This window comes from Limulus polyphemus, unplaced genomic scaffold, assembly GCF_000517525.1.
Source record: "Limulus polyphemus unplaced genomic scaffold, Limulus_polyphemus-2.1.2 Scaffold1425, whole genome shotgun sequence".
NCBI classification, from domain to species: domain Eukaryota; kingdom Metazoa; phylum Arthropoda; class Merostomata; order Xiphosura; family Limulidae; genus Limulus; species Limulus polyphemus.
Window position 1 is genome coordinate 451 of NW_013667035.1, and position 26,906 is coordinate 27,356.

Below are 26,906 nucleotides of genomic sequence, written 5' to 3' on the forward strand. Positions count from 1 at the left end.
TCATTACATTTATAAGGTTTCACGGGCCCCCTTGCAACACCGTCACTAAAATTGTAATTGGCAGATAGTAACCGAACTATTCTATCTGGATAAATGCATTTTAGCTTTTATGGCTCTTTCTATTTCGAGAAATCAAGCGTGACTTGACACACACTAGCTTTCGTATAGCTTAGATACTATTTATTGTGAAAACAAAAGATAAGAAAACAATAAAAAATCCTTATTCTAACGCCTTTCTTTTTAACCTTTAGCATAATTAAAATCATCTTTGCTGTTATTTTTGACATTGTCAGCCAGCTGATTCTGAAACTTTTTCGATTTTGTATATCCTCCATTCTTTCTGTCGATTTAAATTTACTTAAATGATGAACATCAAGTTATAATGATTTCGCAATATAGCAGTCGAAATCAGTTCCCAGTTAACCAGCTATGCATGCTGCTCTGTTTCTTCTGGGAGTAGTTCGAAAACAAAGTACGTATCAGAGTTTAACAATAAAATGGATTTTATTTTTCTCAGTGTATAGTGTACACTGTATTGTCTGCTTCTGCAATTATTTTATTGTTGATACGCTTCGTCTCCTGTGGAGTAAGTGAACCAATCAAACTGAAGTTCGAAGTAAGTGTCACTAAGTGGCCGATTTTGACTATGGCGACTAGCGGGAGTAGCAGCTCGATGAGTGTAAATGATGGCACACCATTGCATTCTAAAGTATGTACCAAAATTTATGTTTTGAATTGTAGTATATGTAAGATATAAAAAAAAAATATCAAAATCATTAGAATAATAGATACTGCATCTAAATTATATTACACTTTGAATTTTTAACATGAGCAGATTGTCTAACTTGTCAGATACATTAGTTTTTAGTTCGTACTCTTACTCGAGTCGTAAGCCTAAACTGGTTATTTTTTTCTTTTTCTTTTAGGCTTAGCGAAATACATTTTGCTGTATTATTGATATGTTTAGAAAGTTTTGGTAGTTTACATACTTATGAACATTTAATGCATTATGAACTATATGACTACACTTCTTTATAAAATGCTAGCTTTTTGTTTCGTAAAATTAATACTTAATAATAGTGCAATTTTAGTTTTAAGCGTACAATTACAACTGAACTTAAGTGAGTACTGTAATCTGTAGAGTGTAGCGTACTGAGTAAAGTAAAATTGAATTGGATTGGGTCAGTTTCAAAATGTTTAAATATCTTTCAAGATTTTGGCTATAATTATTAATATTATTCAAAAGCATATTTTTAAACCTTTTAGTTTCAAGCTTGTGGAGATACCTTGAGTTTTGGTCTTGTTCTCTCCAAAATGTACGAAAATTTAAGAATGAAAGTAGTCTGATTGATATATTCTAAATTGTTATTAATTAGTGCTTTGGACAGTCTTCCTGTGTGTGGTATGTTTGAGTGATGGAGTGAAAAGGTTTGTAATATGAACATCAGTATTACCATTAGGGATGCTATAGTGTAGGTTTAATTAAGCTTTGGAAGCCTAGTTGCAATTGAACATACTTGTTTGGTTGTTGTTACAAACTTCTGAAATGATGATATAGTGATTTTAGTTTGAATTATTTCATAATTTTGTTAGTTTGTTTTGAATTTATGTATTTTGCTGTTGACTCCTTGTCACCTTGCTCTTTATGTTCTTGTGTGATAAACTTGATTTGATATCTGTAATTTTAAGTGTAAAGCTAAATCTAAGACTGTTTCTTCAGTATGTGCTTTAGTTTTTTCGTAGATTAATAAATTTATGTACAAGGCTGCTTAATACTTAACACACATTACACAGTTGTACATCAAAAAAGCTAAAAATGGCTTTCAAAATACATTAAAATTTGATTTAGAATAATAATTTATGTATAATTTATTAAATCTTATGCTAAATAGACCTCTGTTGACTGGTGATTACTTTTATCAACTATTATTTATCATAATTCTGTATAGATATATATTTATATATTGCCTATCAGTTATTTACATCAATTATTGTGTTTGTGTGAATTGAATTCTTAAACATGAGCGGATGCGACCAGCATCCAGTTGAGATATCCCAATTTACCCATCAGATGTTGACAATTTTTGATAACATTTATGCCTCTTTGGATGAACACTAATCCACACCATTTTATTATCCACCTTTTATAAATATACCAGGAATTTTATAAGGTATGGTGATAATTATTAAGACATAATAAAAATACTCCCAGCAGAATGCACAAAAAATTGTGGGTTTAAAGAATTAATAGGCTATATTTGAATATAAAAGAAATGCTGTGTCACTGTAATTTGAGAAAAGATAATTTTGTGTTTATTGTAGAATATAGGATTTGGAAAGTAAAGGATAACGTCAGCTTTTAACAGTTGTTAATTAGGCTTGCTTGTCCATGTCATATTGTTAAAAATTACTTTTAAGCAATGTTGTACTTCATATTCTTGTTTTTACATGCAATGTGTGTGCAAATGCTATAAGCACACACCTACCACATGATTGAGCACTTCAAGAAATTTTTCATAATACATAAAATGAAAATTGTATTTTTTCTTAGCTTTTTTCTCTGTCCTTTAACCAGGTTATAATGAGTGTTGGAATAGTTTAAATGAAACAAATGAAAATCTTTGTAAATGTTCTTGTAATGTATTAGAGAGTTAAAGAACGACGACACTATACAGATGACTGTTTGCAAGATGAAGAAATTGAAGGAAGGCGTTTGTTTTCAGTGGAAGAAAAATTAGCCAGTAATCGTTTTGGACCCTTTTTTGTAAAAGATATGAAAGGAGAAGGTAAGAGTTATTTAAATTTTGTTTTTCACTCTTTTTCCATCTCTTTTGTAATAAATTGAATTAAAGCATGAAATAAACTTAAAAATAATTTTTTTTTCATTGTAATATTGATTGTATTTTACCCAATAAGCAGAAACTAGTAAGTGCTTTGGTTGGAAATTGCATTGTCAAGTTTAAAGTAGTCATTAGAGTTTAGGAATTTTCTTTGTCAATTGCAGATTTTAGTCTGAAGTATCTTCAGGAGCGTGGCTTGGACTTTCCTCTACTGTTTAAGGAAAAATCTGGACTGGGAATGCGGTAAATATATCTGTGAAGATTCTCTTAATATTTTGACTGCTGTTAATTTTCTTATTTGTTGAGTTTATTAAGTGGCATTCTTTTAAAGGTGAAGGAATAGAGAGAGAGCTTAAACATTTCTAATTTTGTTTATTATAAAAGTTTTAAAACCAGAATAGAGTACTAAAACCACCAAACTCAGTGTAGAACTAAAACTTGTCCTAAATAAACTTTTCAATTAAACACATCACAAAACATAGAATTTAACAGACATGAAACAGATGGGAGAAGAAGTGCATCAACTAAGAATATAGGTGTGTGTGTGTGTGTATGCACACTCACACACTGGAAAAATGAAAAACTATGTTATCTTGACTTATATGAAAATTGCTTAATGCTGAGAATTTGGGTTTTTATTTACTTTTCAGTGTTTTAAGTTTATTGCAGTGATTGTTCTTTTCTCATGTTTTTTTTTCATCTTATACTTAAATATTTTCAGTATTTTCACAAGTCACTTGCATAAATTGAAATATTGTTTTGGAAAGTTAATGTAATCATAAAAAAAGGTCTTATTGTTGTGGACTTTGAAAATGTCTATGTGACTATATTAAATATGGCTTTGTCTTTTTTGATGACTGAAATAAATGTTCATATGCTTTACTGTTCATTTTGTTGATTAAGCTTATATGTAGAACATTATTTGTTGCGAAAAGACGTTGAGTGGATGTTAAATATAATAGAAGATAGAATGGTTATAATGCACTGTATCATGTTTTACAGAATGCCTAGTGATAACTTCACAGTCAATGATGTTCGTCAGTGTGTCGGTAAGTTTTGAGTTTGAAACATTAGACATTATGTTAAAAATGTTCATAAGTAACATAATTGATATTTTAGTTTCAAGATGTTTAAAGATCTTTCAAGATTTGAACTGGATATACTTCTATAATAATAAAAAAGAGCCTGTATATTGTATGTGTAACTGCTATAGCTCCAAGAGGAAAGAACCTAGAGAGCTGAAACTTTTCACACATACTAAGGGTATTCTAAGGGTGTGCACCTGGGTATTATTTTTTAGGTGTGATTTTTAAAAATTTTGGCCAGTTTTTTGCCCTATAGCCCTTATGCCCCATAATTCTGCTTCCTGAAGACGGTCTGCAGAAAAGTATCATATTTTTTTCTAATTTTTACTGACTAATAAACAATATGTGTAGGTTTTCTGCCAAATAATGTTGAAAAAGAACAAAATAGTAGAAAAATTGGGTGAAAAAATGGATATTTTTATCAAAAATGAACAAAATCCAATAGGGTATGGGGCTAGTCAAAGGCAACATAGAGGGAAACAAAAGCATCAGAACCCATGGAACAGACTCTCAGAATACTAGAAAAGGTTTAATTAAAGTTCAGGAAATAACGTCAAACAAAAGTTAAAAAATTCCAGTTACCAGTTTGACTCAACTTTGCCATGAGCACAGAGGCAATCACTCAAGATTGTTGGGCTCAACCTGCAAAGCCCATGCTATTCTCATGAACAAATTTATGTTGCCTGCTCCAAGGTTGGTGATTGCAAGAACCTTTTCATCTTGACACCAGATGTGAAAACAACCAACATTGTCTATCCTGAAGCACTGCAAGGATAAAAAATTTGCAAAACACTTCAATAAAATGTGATAGAAATATGTTATATAAAATTTGATGTGAAATTCTCAGTGAAATGATAAAGTATTGAGATATAAGTAAATAATTCTTAATTTACAGCAGATATATTTTATTACACAATAAAATTGATGACTTCTATAGGTTTCTGGGGAAAAAAAAATCTTTGAAAAGATTTTTAGCTGTATCTCATATCTACAATAAGTTCAAAATACACACCCACAGTCGACCAGTAAAAGATCAATCTAATAACCCAAGTGAAACCTGGTACTTTGGCTATTTTGAAATATAGATGATGATTCACTGTATTACTTTTATTGTATTTTTTAGTATTAGTCTTATAACCCTTTGCTATTGATGTCATTTTTATATTCTGTTCTGTGTATGGAACCAAGTTACATTCAAAATTTTATCAAACCACTTTACTATCATTATATGTCAATGAAATTAACATTATAATGTGTGTTATAATTTGAATTTTTATGTTATCTATGTTTTAAATCCTCTGTTTCAAATGAATCGCTTAAAGAAATACTTAAGATGCATTTTACTTGTCATGTGATCCATGTGCTATGAAAAATCTTGAATTTAGCAGCAGGTCACTGTTAGCCACATATGCTGGCAATGTAGATGAGTGTTTAGATGACAGTATAGATCTGTGTGCTCCTTTTGACACGTAAGATACAAAATCTCACAGCTGTTTTCACTGGGAAAGAAATATATTTTCCAATTCTTGACGGTTGCCACGCCCAGCTTCTATACTTTGCCTTGATATCTACAATGTACATGTAGTTAGTAGACACAAGTGTATATAATCATTTGAAAAAGCTCAAGTTATACAATACTCTACCAATGGTTAATTTGAAATTGGCACACAGATTTCCTCATGGTGTACATGTATGTAACTGTCTTTAGTATTGCTGTCTGCTTGATTGAAATTAGTGATTAGTGATAGTTTCATACCTAAATATGCTATGGTTAGAAAGACAGTTAAATTGTATTTAAGTCTTGCTTTTATATTTTCATTAATTATGTATTATTTGTGTTTTAAAAATCATATTTGAAAGGTATAATGATTTTTACAAGTTTAACTTGTTGCTTGGATTGTGAAACTGTATTAACAAGATAGAATCATTTGAATGTGCAAAGCATTAGTGAAATGAGTTTCTATACAGGAGTTGCCATATAATTATAAAAGAGCCCATGGGCACCAGTTGACTTGTCAGCATAAATAATAAAAACAAAGAATTGGAAAGGGAAATTAAAACTAGAAGTCAATAGATAAGGGCATGAAATTATGCATATTAAAAAACATGTTTCAAAAGACTTCTACGAAGAACTTAAAGGTATGTACATATTTCCATTTCTTAATTTTAAACATTTCGTTGCACTGTACGTTGATGATAATAGGTAGAGTTAGTGATATAGTAGAGAAAATGATAAATACAATATAAACATTTACCTTAAAAAACTTTTGATATTCATTTATGAGGTTCTAGAGATTATGCAAATGAAATGTGAAATTGTAAGATAAAAAATAGTATTTTTTTACTTCATATAAAAATCACCTTGCATGTGAACTATTCAGAGTCCAAGTGCAAATACGTTAAAGTGCCAAAATTTATTTTTTCTTTAATTGGACATTCAATGTTTCGCTTTACAGCTTCTTCAAGAGTGTTTCACTAAAACACAAATCATAACTGATAATATGAAGCTTCATATGGTTTGAATAATAAATTCTAATTGATCCTATAATGTGCATTTATACAGTGGGTGTTTGACATATAAAGTAATAAAGCTTCATGTTGAAAGAATAGTATTGTTGAAATAATTAAAAGCTACCTGTAGTAAACAAAAGTTCTATCCAAGTTACAGATTGAAATAACAAAAGATAAAATAAAAAAATTATAATTATAGACTGTATCCGTTGTCCACGATGAGTTAAAAAATGATCTGCATCTGTGCTTATTTCATGTTTTTGTTTATAGAGAGAGTTAATATGTTCTCTTATATTTGTGTGTGGGATTCTTCCAGTTTCCCCAATGTATGTATGATGGCAGATGTTACATGTAAGCTGGTAAACAACATTGGAGAAAAGACAGCCATCTTTAGATTGCACACATGTTTTTGTAAGACAGTTGGCTTTATTAAGTTTTAGGGTAGTGTACTGAGATTTTGAAAATTGGTTTTTTAGGGTTAGATCTTGCATTCTACAACTTTAATTGACAATTTCCATTTCTGGATTATAATTTTTATTTTTTTGGAGATAGTTTTGTTTGTCACTTAGGTACCATTAAAGTAATCATTTTATTGTGTTATCTTTGGAAAATTGTCTTTTTCCCTCCTTGTTTATCTCCGTTTTTTTTATGTTGGAGGTGTGATGGCAGATTTTTTCATTATCATAGTCCTTGATAATTTGTTCGATGTTTAAAATAAAAAGTGGATATTATTGCTCAAGGAGTGATTTTAGTTCAGTGTGTGTAGTATTTTTTTCACTACAATTGTGATAGTTTTTTTTTTAATTCTCCAATAATTGCACCCTTCGTGAAAGATTTGGAATTATAGGAATTGAAGTTAAGGAAAAGAGGATTTCTAATTGGTTTGTGAAACAAGGAAGATTGTATCTTATTTTCATTGTCAATGTTTAACATAACATCAAGAAAATCTGTACTCCTCTTGTCATTCGAGTGATCCAGAATGCATTAGATGTTGGAGTATGACATTTAGAAAGTCTATAAAAGTTGATTAATGAAGAAAGGCCATGGTTCCACTGTCCAAACACATCCAAATATATATATATATAAGCCAGAGATCAGGGATGGTGTTGGTATTTGGATTCCACTTGTCAAATGCCATTGTTTCAAACATTTGCAAAAGAGTTACTACATAAATAACAGTGACTCTATTACCCATTGCAGTATCATTTAGTTGTAGATATAGTTTGTTGTCAAAACAAAAATATCCATTTCAAAGGATGAACTAAAGATTTCCCTGACAGAGTCTATTCTCAGTCCGTACATCTCCAAGTTATTTGTGATTCAACGTGAACTTATACACTGCATTAATGCCATCTTATGTTTGTATAGGTGGTTAGAGAGCAATGCTGTCTGAGGTAAGTAGTATTGTTCTGTTTATCACTAGGTGAGGTACATCCTTGATTCATAAAAGCAAGTCTTGTGTATTATTTTAGTGTGTTGGAATTTGATGTTGTAATGACACTAAAATTGTAAACATAAGCCAAGACAAACTTTCAGTGGCACTGCCATATGCTGAGACTGTGAGTCTTAGTGACATATCCTGTTTTTGTTCCTTTGGTAAACCATATAATTCTGGAATGTGGTTATTAGAGGGTATAAGTTAATCTAGAGCATAGTGAGTGTACTTGTCCATCAAGAGCCCAACATCATAAGTTCAAATAATGCAACATACTCATTATCTACTCTAGGCTAAAACTGTATTACTTGGAGAACCAGTCTGTCACTTTAATAATAAAATTTACTTTATATGTCAAATGCATGCTATAGGTTCGATTAGAATTTATTATTCAAACCATTTGAAGCTTTGTACTGTCAGTTACGGTTTGTCTTTTAGTGAAATGCTCCTAAAGAAACTGTAAAATGAAACACTGATTGTCCAATTAACCCTCTTGCCATGGTTGTCAGTTTCTGTGCTTGTCATAAGTGAGTTACATTCCAAATTTAATTGAACTGGTTTCTTCTCATGTTATATCAATAAATATAGCATAGAAACGTAGCTAATAATCCATATTATAATAGTATACAAGTTTTAAAATCCTACTTTTATAAGGAAATATAAAAAAATCCCCTAGTATGAGAATTGTGACATTTGCTCTTTAAGCATTTCCTCTTTAATTTATTTACCACCCCTCCAAGAAGTAGGAAATTGAATGTAAATTACTTACTTTAATATCATCATTGTTCGGGCAATGCATAATTTTTTATAGCCTTCAATCTTATTTGATGACAGAGCCAAGAAATAGACAACGAGAATACTCTTGCCATTCTCACATCCACTCTTTCAGAAACTGCCAATAGTTCTCTCTGCCATTCAATACTGTGTTATTTATAACCAATAGAAAGTGAAGATTTACATCTATCAAATGATGTATTATATTATGTTGTTTTCTGTAAGGAAAATTGTCAGTTTCACTTTCAGTTCAAGCTTGATTCCCATGGAAAACACTTTGGCGAGCTTAGAAAAAGTTTTAATGGCTCTTGTTGCATAGTTAGGAAGCCAGAAAAATTGTGATAGTTATGGAACATTGTCCTATTTTTGCATGTTATTATTCTGTTCTTTGTTGCATTATTTACTTAAATAAAAAATTATTTAGTGCAGTACTACCATTAATATAAAAAAAATAGGGTTAAGTGTCATCGACAGTTGACGGAAAAAATACATTTGTTTTTTCTAGACTGTATAGTTTGTATATGCTTTAAACATGTAACACCAAACTATATGTGCTATGCATTTGTTCTGCTAGCTTTTATATGGTTAAACGCTTGCTATGGGTAGGTCAAAGTGCACGTGTCACAATCTAATAAATATTTACATTCAAACTTTAGGTGTTATCAATGTACATGAATAAACGAGGCATCAAAACATACCTAATAAATCAGATTTTAATATTATATAAGTAATAATTCCTTAATTTTAAATGGAAATAATTAAATAAATACTCAATCTCTCCCATATATGTGAATCATTGTATTTGTTCTCTAGATCTTGCCCATTCATTACTTTATTTACGAATCTTCTCTGAAGGATGGAGTTTAACATAAACTACTCATTATCATATAGATATCACTAAGGCAATGTCTAATTTTATAACCTTCAAACTTCTTTGTTTACAGAGACATAAACTAGAAAGTCAAACCCACTTCTCGCACCCACCTTTCACATTCTCTCATTCACAAATTGCCAATAATTTTCTCTTACATTTTATATCATTTTTAACTAATTAGAAAGACAAATTTTTAATCTGTTAAATGATGTATAATGTTATTTTGCTTTCAGTACTGAGTATTATCAATTTTGTCTTCAGTTTGAAATTTCATGTTGCTGTGTTCAGATCAAGCAGCTAAGGGAATTACTTTAAGGCTCTTATGTCTTAAATAGAAAGCCAGTTAAATTATAATACAAGTAGGTGATCTCAAGCCCAGGAAAGCAAAAACCAGAATGTTCCAGAAGCTGGTTATTCTGTTGAACACTCCATTAGCTTGGAAAAAATTCTTATACTTGGACTTATTCTGGTTACTGATGCACACTTCCGACTTGAACTTACTGAAAACTGTGCTAAAAATTACTGTACAAATAGGTCAATATAAATAAGTAAGTAAAAATTTCTTTTAGACTTAGTTTTTGATCAATTACTGGCATAGTTGCTTTGTTTGGAGGGCATGGTGAGTCGATGCAGTACGTGGTCTCATTTCAAACCTGCCCTTTGGTTGTGCATCCCTTTATCTGTGTCAACTTGAATTGTTACCCTTTGTTCATCGTGAAAATGTCCAAAAGCAAATAAATAACAACCTTTATGTATGTATTTCATACTTTATTTATATCATCTTTACATACCAGGCGAGACGACCCAAAAATCGGATAATTCTAAAATCTGCTGTGGCTCGGGTCCTAAGCATTCTGGAATTGGGATCAGTTACCTGTAGTTATAAGAATTGTTTGCTATGTGCATATTAGTATGCTATGTTCTTAAGTGTATTTGTTAAATAAGAAAAAATTATTTGATGTACTAATACCATCATTACAAGAAAAATAGAAAAAGTAAGTTTAAACTTCCTCAGCAACTGACAGCAAACAAATAAGACATCGAACATAAGTACTACATTTCTTGATTTTCAAGTATATTTTTTATTTATTTTTATAAAAGTAACTGAAATGTTTAGTAGGTTAGGTAAGATAATTCTCCACGAGGTATTCTTACTAGCAGCTCTTGTATTATTTCATTCAATACAGTAATTTGAGCTATGCTTTTGCCAAGTGTTTTACATCTTGTGTGGCACTCTTATTAGTTACCCACAGTTCAAAGAGTAATAAAATTAAGTGTAACCATGTATACTATCACAAGCCTTAAACTATTTAAAATAAACAACTGTAGTTTTCTGTTGCAATTTGCAGTCATTCTAGAAAGAAAAAAAAAGGATAATTTAAACTTATTTTATTTATTTAAATTTATTTTTATTTTATTTTATTTAAACTTATTTAATCTTTTTTATGGTGGTTACAAGGTTGTTCAAATCAACTGAGTCCATGTTGGAGTTAAAGTAGAGAAAGTAATAGATAGAATATAAAGTTTAACTGAAAGAGTTTGATATTTATTTAGGAGGTTTTAGATGTTACACAGATGTAGAAAAGTATTTTGATCTTAAAATCAAAATCACTTTACACTTAGAGCAGTCAACACTGATTTCACATATTCATGGACAAATCTTTAATAAAAATACTTGATTGAAAATATGATTTTTTATGTACAAAAGACTTGTTTACTAAAAGCTTGCAAACTCTTATGAAGATGCACTTACTTTGTTAAATGTAATAATATGGATACTCGTAATTACTTGATGGTTACCAGGTCAGAGTAATCTACCGATCCTGTATGGAAAGAGTTAAACATGTAACAGTAAGCTGTATATGTTATACATTTGTTCTTCTAGCCTGTATATGATTTAAACATGTATCACCAAGCTATATATGCTATACATGTGATCTGTTACCTTGTATATAGTTTAAACATGTAGCATCAAGTTGTTCTATTAGCTTGCATATGGTTTAAACGTGTAACACCAAGCTATATGCTCTACACATTTGTTCTACTAGCCTATATACGGTTTAAACAAGTAGTACCAAGCTATATGTGCTATACATTTTTTTACCATATATGGTTTAAATATGTAATAGCAGGCTATATGTGCTATGCATATGAGCTTCTAGTTTATATATGGTTTAAACTTGTAACAACTAGCTCTATATTCTATACATTGATTTTTTAGCATGTATTTGGTTAAAACATGTAATACCATGCTGTATGTGCTGTACTTTTGTTCTGCTAGCCTGTATATGGTTTAAACATGTAGCATTAAGTGCTATGTGCTATTCCTTTGTTCTGCTAGTTTGCATATAGTTTAAACATTTCACACAAGCTATATATGCTGTATATTTGTTCTTCTAGGTTATATGTGGTTTGCACATGTAATAACAAGCTATATTTGTTACACAGTTGTTCTATTCTAAAGATCCAACACCAATTTGTATAATTTGGATGGTAATAACCTTAACAGTGTAATGAAAAAAGGTATATTAGTGTAGTGGTTCATCAATATCTTAAGCCATCCAAGCTAAGAATGGTAGGATAGGGGACACAAATATAAATTTGGGCAAGGAAGGAATCATCTTCAGCTAATACAGTTTTATTTTTCCAACAGGGTAGTTGGCATTTGGAACTGTTTGCATTCAGATATTGTAAAGGCAGTAAATTTAAGTGAGTTTAGGAGAAAGCTTGATAACTATATGAATGATAAGGGCTGTCTTTGTGTTGTTTTATTTTATTTATTTAATAGTTTTAATTTAATTTAGAGGATGAGACAGTCTAGATGGACCTATAGGTCCCTTGTTGTCCCTAAACATTATAACACATTTTCATCTCATCATTTAATTTCTGTTGTGCATATATTGTTGTATAAACGAAGTTTTATAATAATGGAATGTATGAAAAGTGACGCGAAAAACGGGGCTAACTCGGTAACCCATGACCCAATTTTAACGAAACTTGTTTTATTCTGTTTATATTTTCACTTCATTACAAATATGGTGCTATTGTGCACCATTTTTGCTGTATTTAATTACAGACAAGCACACACACACACACACACACACACACACACACACAAACAATCTGAGTTTTTGTAGTATATAGATAAGAAGAGTTTTTAATTAGATATTTTAATGGGAAATTTGTTCCTTAATATATGGAGTCAGACTGTTCACTTTCCTAAAGTGCAATGTGATTTTCATGTTAAGATTAAAAATGTTTCTTCATCTGAAAATTTTCAAATTTCATTTGCATAAACTTTTAAGAGCTCACAGAAAAGCATAATTTAGGGAGTTTGATCAATTACTTGGCCATATTTAGTCCTATTTACATGAGATTTGGTGTAAAGATATCTTCTTGCAGGTCTTAAGCACTGATATAGACAGTTTTCAGTTTTTATGGTGTCAAAATTGGTCATGTTGGGATTGCAGGGTGGAGATGTTGTATTTGCCTGTGACTGTTGGTCTCTTTAATTTTAACTATTATAAGATTAAGAACTTAAAACTTGTATAATATTAAAATATGATTTATTACCACATTTTCATGCCATGCTTATTTGTATGCATTGATAATAAAGTAATGGAAAGAAATTTTAAATGTAACAGTAAAAGGTTGTGACGAACACACTTTGACCAACCCATTGTGAAAAAACTATTGTTGTTCTACCATGTATATGGTATGAACATGTAACACCAAGCTATATGTGTTATTGCTCCACTAGCTTGTTTTTGGTGTTAAATGATAACACCAGTCTATATGCATTGCACATTTCAATTAATATCCTGTATCTGTATTTTGTGAAGGGAGTAGAAGAATGTTAGATGTGATGGATGTGACCACACAGAAGGATGTAGAAATGTCAATGAAAGAATGGTGCAAGTATTTTGAAAACCCAAATCGAGATAAACTCTTAAATGTCATTAGCCTTGAGTTCAGCCATACCAGGCTGGAGCATTATGTAGAGTCACCTACTGTGGTAAGTTTTTTTATTCTGAAACAAAATTAATGTTTCTTTTTGAACTTGAATTTTAAAATATATCTTGTAATTAGTTTTTTGAAGAGTTTTAGTTGATGATTATAGCATTTGTCATCATGAAGTTTGAAAGCAAAAGTTTGCTATGAGGAAGTATATGTATTAAAATGGTGCCTAATACTTATATTGAGTTTCAAAAATATGAATACTATCATCTTGTATTACAATATAAATTTTGTAAAACAGTTCATTTGAAGGACTGACATTGTGTGATGTTTTTATATAGATATTTTGTGCATTTATAATAGAGAAAACTTGTATTTTTTCTCAAAGAACACAAGTGTCCCTTGTGTTCCAATAATACCGATTTATCAGTAACAATATGTTAGTAGTCATTACAGGTTACAATTCTTTTTTATTAAACTTTTCATTACATCTCTCCTCCTAAAACACAGTTCTTCCTTTTGCTTCAAAAACACAAGTGTATGTTGTGCATCAACAAAACATTTATGTATAGGTGGTGCTACACTGTTAGTCAACATAAGTTACACTATTTGTTAAGCCTGCCAGTGCATTCTCTTACTTTCTATTGCTAAACTTATTCACTGTGTTATAATACTGTAAAACATGAAACTTCTTTGCTAGAATAATTTACCACATCATAAATAATATTCTTACTTTGGTTTCTTGTGCCATTTATTCCTAAAATGAGAAGTTTAATCTATTAAATTATACAAGTTTGGTGTTGATTGAGCCATGTGAACAACAGAGAAAGTGATACATAGAATGAAATATGTTTGTATTAGGTCGTCAAGAAATTAATGTCACCTTTTTTAGATGAAAAAACTCGAACCTTATATTTCAAAACAAAATGATTATCAAATGAAATAGTCTTCATTCTTATCGATGATGTTTTATCATCTTACAATCAGGTTGTTAATGCCCTGATCAAAGAAATCACTTGGCTTTGAAGCAAAAATATGTCGATGTCCTCTTTAACACCTTCCACATTTTCCCATTAAGATGGTCTTGCAGCTAACGAAAAAGATGGTACTCTAATGGTGCCATATCTGGAGAATAGGGTGGGTGGGGGAGAACTTTCCAACCCAACTCTATAATCTTGTGTTGCATCAAATGTGCCACATGTGGACGTGCATTGCTGTGGAGAAGAACACCTTTCTGATTGACGAGTGAAGGGCGGTTCTGATGAAGGGCTTGATTTAATCGTTCCAGTTGCTGACTATAGATCTTTGCATTGACAGTTCATGGTGGATTCAGGAGTTTGAAATGAATTACTCTTTTGATGTCCCTCCAAATGCAAAGCATCACTTTCTGCGGATGGAGTCCAGGTTTTGGGATCGAAAGTGGTTTTTGTCTAGGACCGAGCCATTGTTTTTAGCATTTAATATTTGCATAGAGAATCCATTTTTCATCACTGATGACAATTTTGTTCAAAAATGGTTCAAGCGCATTACGCCCCAGAAGAGACGAAGCAACGTTCACATGTTGGAAACGATTATCATTGGAGAGTTCGTGAGGCACTCAAACACCTTCTTTATGCAGTTTTTCCCATATTCCTTAGATGTTTAGATATTGTTTCATGAGATACATGCAATTTCAGGGCCATTTCACGAGTGTGTTATTTTGGGTTAGACTGAACAAGCGTCTTTGGAGCATCAATACCAATTCCGAAGTGTCGGCCCTTGCCATCACAGTTTTTAAGGCTAAAGTCACCTGAACGAAATTTGCTGAACCATCGTTGACACTTACGAACATTCAAAACATTTCCATAAACTTCTTTGATATTCTTTGTGGCTACAGAGGGGTTGTTTCCCTTCTTGTATTCAAACAGCATTACATGCCGAATGTGTGTCTCGTCGTGTGCCATCACTATAAGGGATTAGAATATACTGAACTTTACACATTACATAGGCTACACTAATGTGACATTTAGATGTTTTGTTTAACTATTATACATGATGTATGTTTTTTTGGGTGGTGGTTAATGAAAGTATTCCAAAATGTAACATTAATTTCTTGACGACCTAATAGATGAAAACTACTGTATGACTACTACTAAGAAGCAGCACAACAGCCAGAATTGGAATTTAGTGTGCATACCATCTAGCAGTCATGACTCATATCTGGGTATTTTTGTTAGAATCCGTCATTACCAGTGAAAGTAACAAAATGGAAAAGGTGTGTTTGTAGGTGAAGATTAATCCTACAGTGTTATGGGTCCCCCTCTTTCAGCATTCCTCCATGTGATACAAGCTTTTACTGAGTTACATTCAAAATTAAATTAAGCAACCCTACTGTCAATTTATGTCAATAAATTAGCATTATAATGCAATATTTTATATTATTTAAGTTTTAATTCCTTTATTTCAAAATCAACCTTAAAAACAATTCCTAAACTTCAGTTTTATTGTCACGTGATGTGTTAGTTTACTTTCCTTCAGTCTATGTAACTTAAATAGTTTATGTACACTGTACTATCTATAGACATAAACTAGGTTAATCGCTCTGTTTACACATTCTTTCAAGCTCTTTAGGGCATGTTCGGAGAAAGGAAAAATACATTTCTTGGAACTCTTGACAGAAGTCATGCCTACTTTCTGTACATAAAGTTGCAATTTATCAACCAATTATACTTATTTGAGCTAGATGTTTATAACCAGTAGAAAAATTACATCTTGAAATATGATCTCCCAATACTTGTTTTAAAATTGGTACAAAGATTTCCATAGACAACTAGTCAAACAACACTTAGCATTGTTTCTACTTTTGTCCTCACTAGCACTTGGTATTGTTTCTAACCTAGAAATATGTTAGTTAGATAGATAGTTAAATTGTATTTAGGTTTTAGTTTTATATTTTTAGTTAATTATGTGTTATTTATGTTTTACGATGCATATTTGAAAGGTTTAATTTATCCTAACTCCTCCTCGGTTCATGAGAGTTAGTGTAGTAAACAGAGGAACAACATCCTGCTGAAGGCTAAAGTATCTCTGCCGGTGATGCTGTAATATTGGCTGGGGACAGCCACTGATGTGTGCCACAATAAATAATAACAATGCTAAAGGACAGAAAAGGAAAATAGAATATTAAAAATAAACTGTATGTGAAAATGTAAAGATATGCAATAAAGATTATAAACCAGTTTAAAATTATTTGATGAAAAATTTAATGGTATGTACATTTTTTCCTGTGTCTTAATTTTAAACATTCCATTGTACTATATGTTGATAAAAAATAATAGCTACAGTTAATAATATGGTAGAGAAAGGGTAAAATAACATATAAATATTTACCTTAAAAAACTTTGATATTTATTGAAGAAGTGCTAGGGGTTAAGCAAATAAAATTTAAAAACTAGAAGATGGAAAAAATATTTTTACACTTAATATGAAAACCATCAGAGTCTGAGTGCAAATAACTACAATAAATAAATAGCAAATTTATTGGAAATAATTGAAATAAACTCATTCTAATGTATACAAAATACCTGTAATCTTCAACAGAATTGTACCAACTTATATGAAGGTACTATAACAAAGCTCAGAGTTATCATAATTATTGTTGAACTGTGTATCATTCTCCATATGAACAAGTGCTAAATGGACATACCCAAACTATAGGGTTAATACATAATCCTTAGGAATTTGGTTACATCAACTTTTAATCAGAAATGTGATTGTACGCTAAGTAGGCATATATAATACTGGTTAAAAAATATTGTTGATCAAAAATTGCAAGCAGACTTAAAAGTTTTCCTTGGTTGTTATTATCATTGGGGGGAAATAATTTATTTTTGTTTGTGTTGAATGATAAGTGAACAATGGGAGTGGTTGCGGTACTAAAATTGTATAAAGTGAACGACTGTTAATATTGTGCTGACATTTTCATGGTGTTTAATAGGTTCGACAGGTGGACTGGGTAGACTGGGTATGGCCTCAACATCTGAAAGAAAGCCAAACAGAAGCAACTAATGCTATAGAAGAAATGAAATATCCCAAAGTACAAAAGTAGGACTTGTATTCTCTTTTTAAAAATCATTATGTTCATAAAAGCTACTTTTTGGAAAATATAAATAATACAATTTAATTCCAGGAAACTGTTTTATTTGAAAAAAATTACTTAAGTTCCTATAAAAAAACTTAATGGCTTGTTCCTTTTTCAGGGTAAAGTATGTTACTTGAACTAATACACTATGGTTATTATAGTAATTGTAATGCGTAAGTTGCTGTTAAACACTTTACCCTAAGGAAGGTATAATTTTCTAAGTTGGCTCAGTAAACAGTTCTTTTATAGAAATCAAGTTGTTTTTTACATAAGAAGTGAGTTCTGTATTACAGTACTCAGTCTGTTACATTAAATCCAATGCTACCTCTTATGAAATACATTTTCTGACAAGGTACCTGATCTCCTCTCACATACATAGCTATTCTCATTCAGTGCTGCCCTCTGTTTGTTTGTTTTTTTCGCATAACAAAAGCCTTTCACTCCCACCCTTCGGTTCATATGGTTTAACTGATTCACGCATGCAAATTGCCATGTGGCAAACCTCCATCAATAGACATATGCTCCACACGCATCTCCTGTGACTCCTACTATGCTATTCTACCTACCTATCATTTCTTGTTAGGCAGTGCTTGTGTTCTGTTCAGACATTTTATTTAGTGCTTTCTGTGAATTTTGAATTTTGGTATTGTTTATCTTCCAGTTTTCTACTTATTTTAAATAGTTGTTATTTGGACCTCATTTCATGGTATTATTTATTTTTTTCCCAGTTATGGAACTTATCATTTTTCCATGGATTTGTTTCTTTATCAACACAGTTATGTTTGGTTTTCATTTGCATTATGAATTCTGAAGTGCAAGTTACCCTGTCAGAAGTTGTACTTTCTACCAGCACATTTACTCAGGCTTCGGGTGATAGCAAGTTTACTTTAGAATTATTGGCAATTATTTGTCAAGAGATTGATCATTATTTAAGCCAACCTTCTTCTTCTAATATTGCCCAGCTTCCTACTGAACAAGCTGGACCTGTTCGGGATGACGAAACATTTGACAGCCTTTTCCCTTCACCTTAATTTTTTTGTGTCTTCCCAAATTCCTACTGTGGGTTCTGTTAGGCCTAATACAGCATTTTTGGACATGATTTCCCAAATGTTCTATTTATCCCTTTCCTCGATTTCCTATAATTCTCTATCTTCCTTGTTCATGATACTCCTTCCTATCATTAGTTTGTGTTTCCACCATCTCCTGATATTGGGGTTCATGCTAAGTGTTTTGAATCTCAGTTATGTGATGTTGTGTGCATGCCTCACCTTCCATGGGCTTTGGATCAGTTCACTTTAGCATACCATCAAGCCAATTTTATGTTCCTTGATTCTCAGCAACTGGAATCCATTTTACCTATTTGGGGGGATGGACTTTGATTTTCCTGTTCTTTTGTTTCATGCTCAATTTTCTTGCCTTTGTCTTTCCCTCGCATCTATCTTTTGGTACTTGTCCATCATACACCTCCTCTCCGAAGCAATTCACCGAGGTCCTCAGGGTTTTTTTTGGGGGGGGGGATAAATATGCCCTAATTACATCCTTGTTAGCATGTTTGTCGACTTTGGCTCTTTCTTTACACACATGGTTCGTCTGTTGTTAGGATCTTTTGGGGAGAGACATGGTTTTGTCCACTGTTCATTTGCCATCTCCTTATCTTAGTCAGAATTGGACAGGAAAATTCCTTTATATGTATCCTTCTATCCGACTCCTTCCCAGGGTGATTTCTATTACCCACTCCACTCCATGTTGAGTCCTTCTGATTGATCCTTACTGGCCAGCCCAGCCCAGCCATTGTTTTTGTGGCTGCTCCTTCCCAGGGTTATTTCTATTACCCACTCCACTCCATGTTGAGTCCTTCTGATTGCTCCTTACTGGCCAGCTCAGCCATTGTTTTTGTGGCTGCTCCTGATCCAAACTGCTCCACTGTTGCCTCTTCTCAGCATTCCATCTCTTCTATGGCAGCCTTGGTCCCAGGTAATTCATCCTGCCATTCCAACCCTTTGTCTTCATGTCTGGTTGTTATCCAGTTCTTGGCAAGGAGATCTGGTTTATCATGGCAAGTAGCTTTATTGTTGGCACATTCAGTTCGACCTTCTTCCATGGAGGTTTATCAATGTAAGTTGAACGTTTTCTGCCTTTGGTCTTTTGGATCGTGGGTCCTCCCCTGCTCATCCCACCATTCTTTTTATTATAGATTTCCTCATTGGTTATTTGATCAGGGGTCTTTGGGCTCCTCGATCATGAGTTATCAGGTGGCCTTATCCCACACTTTTCATTTTTGCCTCCCATACCTTGTCACTCTTCTAGATTAGTTGCCCTCCATAGAGTGTGACCCTTCTGGATTGGGATGTCATTATGGTGCTTCACTACCTTACTTTACCTCCATTTGAATGTTTGTCTTCTTGTTTTATGTTTCATTTATCTCTTAAGACATATTTCCTCCTCCTTTTAGCCTGTGGACATTGTCGGTCAGATTTGTTTGCCATCGATGTTTCACGAACTCTGTGCCATTCCTCTTATCTTTTCTTTTACCCAGATCAATCTTTCCTTCCCAAGACTTTGGTGGCTTGGGAGAGTAATTCCTCCTCCTTCTTTTCGATTTCCCTTCCTTCCATTTCACATATTTTTTCCAGCTCTGATCCGGACAGACTTCTATGTCCAGTTCGTGCTCTTCATTGTTTTATTGCCCAAATGGCTTCCTTCCATTATAACTATTCCCGTCTATTCATCCCTTGGCAACTATCCTCTGTTTGTGATCTCTCTCCTTCCACCCTCACCAATTGGGTTCTGCTTTTAATTCTTCTTATCTTTTCTTTTACCTAGATCATTCGTTTCTTCCCAAGATTTTGGTGGCTTGGGAGAGTAATTCCTTCTCCTTGTCGATTTCTCACATTTTTTCCAGGTCTGATCCAGACAGACTTCTGTGTCCAGTTCGTGCTTTTCATTCTTATATTGCTCGAATGACTTCCTTCCATCATAATCATTCCCGTCTATTCATCCCTTGGCAACTATCCTCTGTTCATTTTCTCTTTCCTTCCACAATTACCTATTAGGTTCTGCTTTTAATTCGATTGGCTTATTTTTCTTTGTCTCCTTTTTCTTGTCAATTATAAAATTAGGCACCTTACTTTTTCCATGGTGTCTCATCTGCATCGTCCTTTGGAGGAAATTCTTCAAGTGGGCATGTGGACCACTTCGCATACTTTCATCTGTCACTATATGCATGGTGTTGCTGTTTCTTTCTTGTCTGGTTATCATCTCCCATCTGTGGCCATTCTTCAGACTTCGATGCGACTATAACTGAGTAAATTTTCTTTCTTTCATTATATATATTTTTCAAGGGCCTGTCCCATGTTTTGATCTGCCTGTCCAGTTATACTTCAATCACTTAGATTTGTACTCAAATATGCACTGTAAGGCCATGTTGATTTCACTTTCATAATTTCCATGGCCACTAAACACACACTATTTTTTACTATTACATATATTAAAGATGGGATGTTCTGTAAGATCGCTTGCATGTTATTCCTCGTGATATGTTTGCTTCATAATGTACCTATTCTGGACTGTACTGACCCATGGACTTCATGGGTAAAGCAGAAGGGGACTGTTCCTCATCCCTGCCATTCCTTAGATTGAATAAATTGGGTTAGGACTGCTTTTCAAAACAGGGTTTCGTGGTCACCCATTGCACTGGTTCCAGTGTGTATGTTCCTTCGGACTGCCCACCATATTTTCTCCTTCCGTTTATTTCAGTGGAGTAAGAGAGTCCTTACCACTTTCCAGTTCCAAGCCACTAGGTTGGTGGACCATGGAGGTATCCTCCTGAATGAGATATATATAATATAAACAATGACAATCCATTCAGTGGTGTACTGGACAGAAATCCCTCATAAAGATTCTTCTCAGAGGGGATGTTGTTGCTTTGGAGTGAGCTGCCATAACGATTAGGATCTCTCATCCTATCCCCACATGAAAGTCAGTTATTGGCAGTTGAGTTGTGGATTTAGAGCTGAACCAAAAGTCCTCACATGCGTGTTTTTGGGGGGTGCCCTGTGACTCACTCATTTTGCCTCAAGCGCACTACTTTGGTGTTGTGGGTCACAGTGGGTACACACGTTGGTTGTTTTGCTTCTTCCTCTTGCTCTCTCCCTTGATGACTTGAGGTGGTCCAGTATGTTTGGTTTGAGTGGGATATCTCTATTTCACTCTGATCACATGTGCCCTGTTCCCCAACTGGTGGTGGGAATTTTTCCCTCCGGTTGGCTGCACTTGAGGCGAAGACAGTATGATCCTCTTTCCTACCCCCGCGTGGATGTCGGTTCTTGGCGATCGAGTTTTGGATGCAGTTGACTTGCTGTGTATGGTCCGTTGGGCCCTGGCCACTCTACACCTTGGGGCACATCACTTCTTTTACCCACATTTTGTTCATCAGGGAGATTGAAATTATTATATATTGCAGGGCTCACTCTTAATTATTTCCTCGGGTGGGGGGGAGGGGGTCAGCCAGTGACACTAAAACATACAGTTGTAGGGGCAGTCTTATAGCTCATTGAAAAATGTACTTTATGGTGGAAATTATCAGAAAAATCACTGAATTAAATAGTGAATGTTACATAAATTGAAAGAAAACTAAAGATTTTGTTATGTGATTTTTAATTTCTCTCTAAACCATGGTATAACAGTAACGTTTTGTTCCCCTTTAAGTACTTCGAATGATGTGCCATGTCCCATTAGTACCGCACTGTTTAAATATTGTTTTGAGAAATTGGAAACTTGGAATGTCCCATTACTTTCCAGTAGGGTTTTTTTGTCAGTTGTTTGAATTGCGCATGTCACTATCAGAAATGCCATCATAAGTTGAGAGAGGTAAACAGGTATATATAAATACTTACAAAATAATTAACCTATTGGACAGCTGTGGAACATTTCATCATTTGAATCTAATCAAAAACACTTTAGGTGTTAAAAAAAGGATTCAGCATGCAACTTAAAGGAATGAAATCAAAATTGATGGCCAAACTGGTAGCTATGCTTATAGCATTGATAAGAATTTTACAGCAAATATTCTTTAATTCGTTAGCCAGGCCACATTTTTTGTTTAACTTGGAGCAGGATTGTGGTTAAATATGTTACATGACAACACTGGACAAAGTGATGGCATTCTTATTAATGAAAGTGCACATACTTTGAATACATGGGCATTCATGGTGACAATGTTTGTGGCTTTTACATGACTGACAAGTGTTTGTAAATTTGGGAAGGTTTATTCTTGGTTTGTCATAAGTTCTACTCAGTTAAGAAATGCTTAGATCAATTTATGTGGAGTGAAATTTTTAATGGCTCTTTTTTTTATGGGCCTGCCGGAATTTTTGGGGGCCATTGGCTCCATAGCTCTTGCTAATTTGAAGCCTTGTATTGAGGTTAGGATCACTTTCCAACTATTTTCTCCCCCATTGGGGTGTGCTTTTCAGATTTGTCTCACCTTTTCTACATCTCGGCAAAGAGTATACCTGGTACAGAAATGCTGCAGTATCCAACGTATCATTCTCATGAGGGTGTCCTTCGGATGTTTTCGAAGGATGCTTCTACTTTCTCATTTGCACTGGTCCATCCACCTATTCAATTTGGAATTCTAGCTATGTAGGTGAGTGAAATAAAGGTACCTTGTCGGAAGTTATAATATTCCTACACTGCAAATAAGTTTCTGACAGGTACTTACTTCTGCTCACACTTCCAACCCTTCCTCCCCACTGTCAACCAGTGCTTCAGTTTCTGTCTAAACTTGAAGTGATAGTTAGGTAGAATAGCATAGAGGGAGCCAAATGAATCACATGTCTATTGGTGGAGGTTTGTCGCATGACAATTTGCATGCATGAATCAGTTAAACCGTATGACCAAGGGGTGCGTAGGAGTGAAAAGCTTGAGGAATGCGAAGAAAATTTTGTAAGCAGAGGCCAGCACTGAATGAGAATAGCTATGTATATGAACAGAAGTAAGTACCTGTCGTAAATACATTTTCAGTGTTGAAAAATTTTAACTTTTGTTCATGATGATTCTTATTTATACACATTTCTTTCTTCTGAAATAAGGATCCTTTTAAAATATTTTAAAGGATAAATTTCATGATTGACTCTATAGTTAATGTAAGTATAAAAAAATTCTTCAAAATATACAGAATGTACTGAAAAAACTTCCTGTCAAATATCAGAAATATTTTTTTCTTCTGAAATTAAGTCAAATTTTTATTTTTTGACTGTTACATATTTTATTTAAGTAAGCATATAATTGTTTAACAAAAACAAATTTTCTTTACAAATATTTTTATAGTCTCTTTGGATGTTACTTTCTTCATAAAATAATAACTTGTGCAGTGCCTATTCATCCACCTCTTATGTGTATAGTTAATATGTTTTCACAAATGACAATATTGGAGTTACTGAAATGAGAATATTCATCTTTTTTTTTTTTTCTGAATTATTTCATGGCATTGACTTTGGTCAGTCATTTATTAAAGTAAAATATAATATGTTTATTTTGAAAAACATGTTATTTGAACTAAAAAAGTATTTCCTAATTTTTACTGTGTGTAAAACTTGAATTCTAACCCTGTCCTCACCAAGAACTTGCTGTGCTTCAAAGAGCTACTTATTTATTTCTGATCAGAATGATCACAGCCATATAAACCATGAAGAAGGGAAAGTTCTTACATTAAAGTTTCTTGTGTTATTAATGTCTTTCTCATAAGTAAGTCAAAAGTAAGTGAAGAAAAGTATTAAAGTTTAGTGGAGTTCTTTGGAACATATAAATTTAAAGCTATACTTCTTAATATTTTCTTTAAATTCCTGAAACAGTTTTATTTTATTCATAAATGTGTAGTTTATTTCAACACTATTGGACTAACCAAGATTTTAAAAAATAATCATTTTATGAGATTAATTTTTGTCTAATTTGTACAAGCAGAAAAAAGTGATGTAAGAAAAACAAGTGTTTCTTTATTAATTTGTCTATCCAATAATTTGGGTTGACTGCTGTAATAAAGAAGTAAAAATAATATTTTTATTCAGTTAAAAAATATATGACCTTATTTTTTCAGGTAATAATAATAATAAAAAACTTACTTCACCTAACATTTTGCTATTGCAACTTCATCAAACTGTTCATGTATTATTAACCATGATGAAGCCATAATGGCAAAATATTTTTTTTTATATATAATTATCAGGATGATAATGGTAATTTGTTTCTAACTCTATTACCAAAATATCTAAATCTCTCCAGTATGAACTTCAAATTCTGCAAAAATAACAAAATATTTGCACACAGGTTTTTTTTTTATTGAAGTCTGTTTGGTTACAACCATTTTATATGCTTCTGTCTTCCTGTATATATTAATTATGATTGGATAACATTTTTAGAAGCTACTACTTAATATTGATGAAATAATTTTTCCTTGGGTTATCTTTGTTAAGAGAGTAGTTTTAAATGTAAGTTATGTTTAAAAAAATAGTCATTCTTCACATAAACAATATAGTCAGCATTGCCTTGATACCACTTGTAGAATTTAAATATATAGGAAAGTATATTTTTAATTATAACAATCCACTGAACATAAGTATGTTTTCTTTTCTATAGATACTGCTTGAGTGTCAGGGATACGATACCTAAGAATATTTTCTTTTCTACTGACACTGCCTAATGAGTGGCAATGGAGGTTATACTTAACACTCTACATATGGGCTCAGTTGAATCAGCCAAGTTCATGACACTAAATTGACCTTTATAGTTAACAGTCTATCAATTTTATGTATCTCCACCAAATTTTGCAAGCTTTCAGTGAGTTTTATGATTCTTTTCTTGAAAAAGAATCAGAATTTTTAATGAAGTATTTTCACAAAAATTTATCCATGAATATATGGAGTTAGTATTTATTGCTCCGAGTACAAAGTGATTTTCATGTTAATATTAAAATACTTTTCTTCCTCTGAAAATTGTCATATTTTATTTGTGTAATCTCTAAAACCTCCTAAAAAATTTCAAACATTATTTTTCAGTAAAACTTCATATGTTATTTGTTATTTTCTGTACTATAACTCTATACATGATCAGTCAATTTGACTGACTTTGTTAACACCATAAAAGTTAGGAAATATTTCTAAATTACCTTTTTTTTCTTTCTGAAATGACTGCAAGTTGTAACAAGAAACCATAATTACTTATCCTAAATAGTTTAAAACTTGTAACAGTATGCATCTGTTTCTACTTAATTTTATTGTTTTATTACTCTTTGAATTGCTTCTAACTAATAATCCTGCCATACAAGTTGTAAATCATTTGGCAAGCGTGTAGCTCGCATTACCCTATGGAATTATGTAAGTCACACTACTCTCAAGTATGCCTTGTGAAAACTTTATCTTTGTTTTACCTAACGTAACCTAAAAGTTTCTAGTTTTTACAGTTTAGTTACTTTAATAATAATAATTAAAGAATACACATGGAAAAACAAAAAATATAGTACTTCAGATCTGGATGTTTTTTTGCTGTCAATTGTCGATTAAACTTAACCCTACTTTGTTATACTAATGGTACTACTGCACTGAGTAATTTTTTATTTCATTAAATAATGCATCAAGAACACAGAATAACAAATAGACAAAGCAGACAATGCTCTATAATTATCATAATATTTCTGGTTTTTCTAACTATGAGATAAAAGCCGTTAAAAATTCATTAAGATCATTAACCCTCTCGCCCTGGTTATCCTTTACTAAGCATGACAGAAAGGTTTAGTGTCTTACATTCAGAATTTTATTAAACAACTTTTTGTTTGTTATACCAATTAGTATAGCATAAAATCTTAGCTAATAATCCATATTTTTATAGTATATAAGTTTTAAGTTCCTAATTCTACAAGGCAATATTAAAAGAAATCCTGAATTTTCCCTAGTGTGACACTTGTGACATTTTTTCTCTAGTCATCCTGTCTTCTCTATTTTATCCACCACCCCTTGAAAAAGTATAAAATTAAATGTAAATTACTCTAAATAGAATTGTCACTGCTCAAACAAACCATAATTCTTATAGCCTTCAATTTTGTTTGGTTACAGAGCTGTAAATAGAAAATCACACACACCTTGACACACCCACCTGTCACATCTTCTTATTCAGGCTTTGGTAATAGTTCTCTTTTATGTTTAATTATATATTACCTATAACCAATAGAAGTCGAGGTTTTCATCTATCTAAATGATGTATAATGTTGTTCTGAACAGATAAGTGTCAAATTCACTCAGAGTAATAAACTTCATTC

At 32.4% G+C, this 26,906-nt stretch overlaps 1 protein-coding gene across 1 annotated transcript in view; it reads left to right on the forward strand.

Moving 5' to 3' along the window:
* Positions 1-441: 441 nt before the first annotated feature.
* LOC106463496 (lysine-specific demethylase 2A-like) overlaps positions 442-26,906 on the forward strand; it is a 49,281-nt gene continuing 22,816 nt past the window's right edge. Inside the window, exons 1-6 of the mRNA XM_013923534.2 lie at positions 442-709; positions 2,648-2,786; positions 3,005-3,083; positions 3,843-3,889; positions 13,362-13,534; positions 17,453-17,559. Coding sequence (XP_013778988.1) covers positions 647-709; positions 2,648-2,786; positions 3,005-3,083; positions 3,843-3,889; positions 13,362-13,534; positions 17,453-17,559 — 608 coding nt within the window. The 5' untranslated portion in view covers positions 442-646. The remainder of the gene's footprint in view (positions 710-2,647; positions 2,787-3,004; positions 3,084-3,842; positions 3,890-13,361; positions 13,535-17,452; positions 17,560-26,906) is intronic.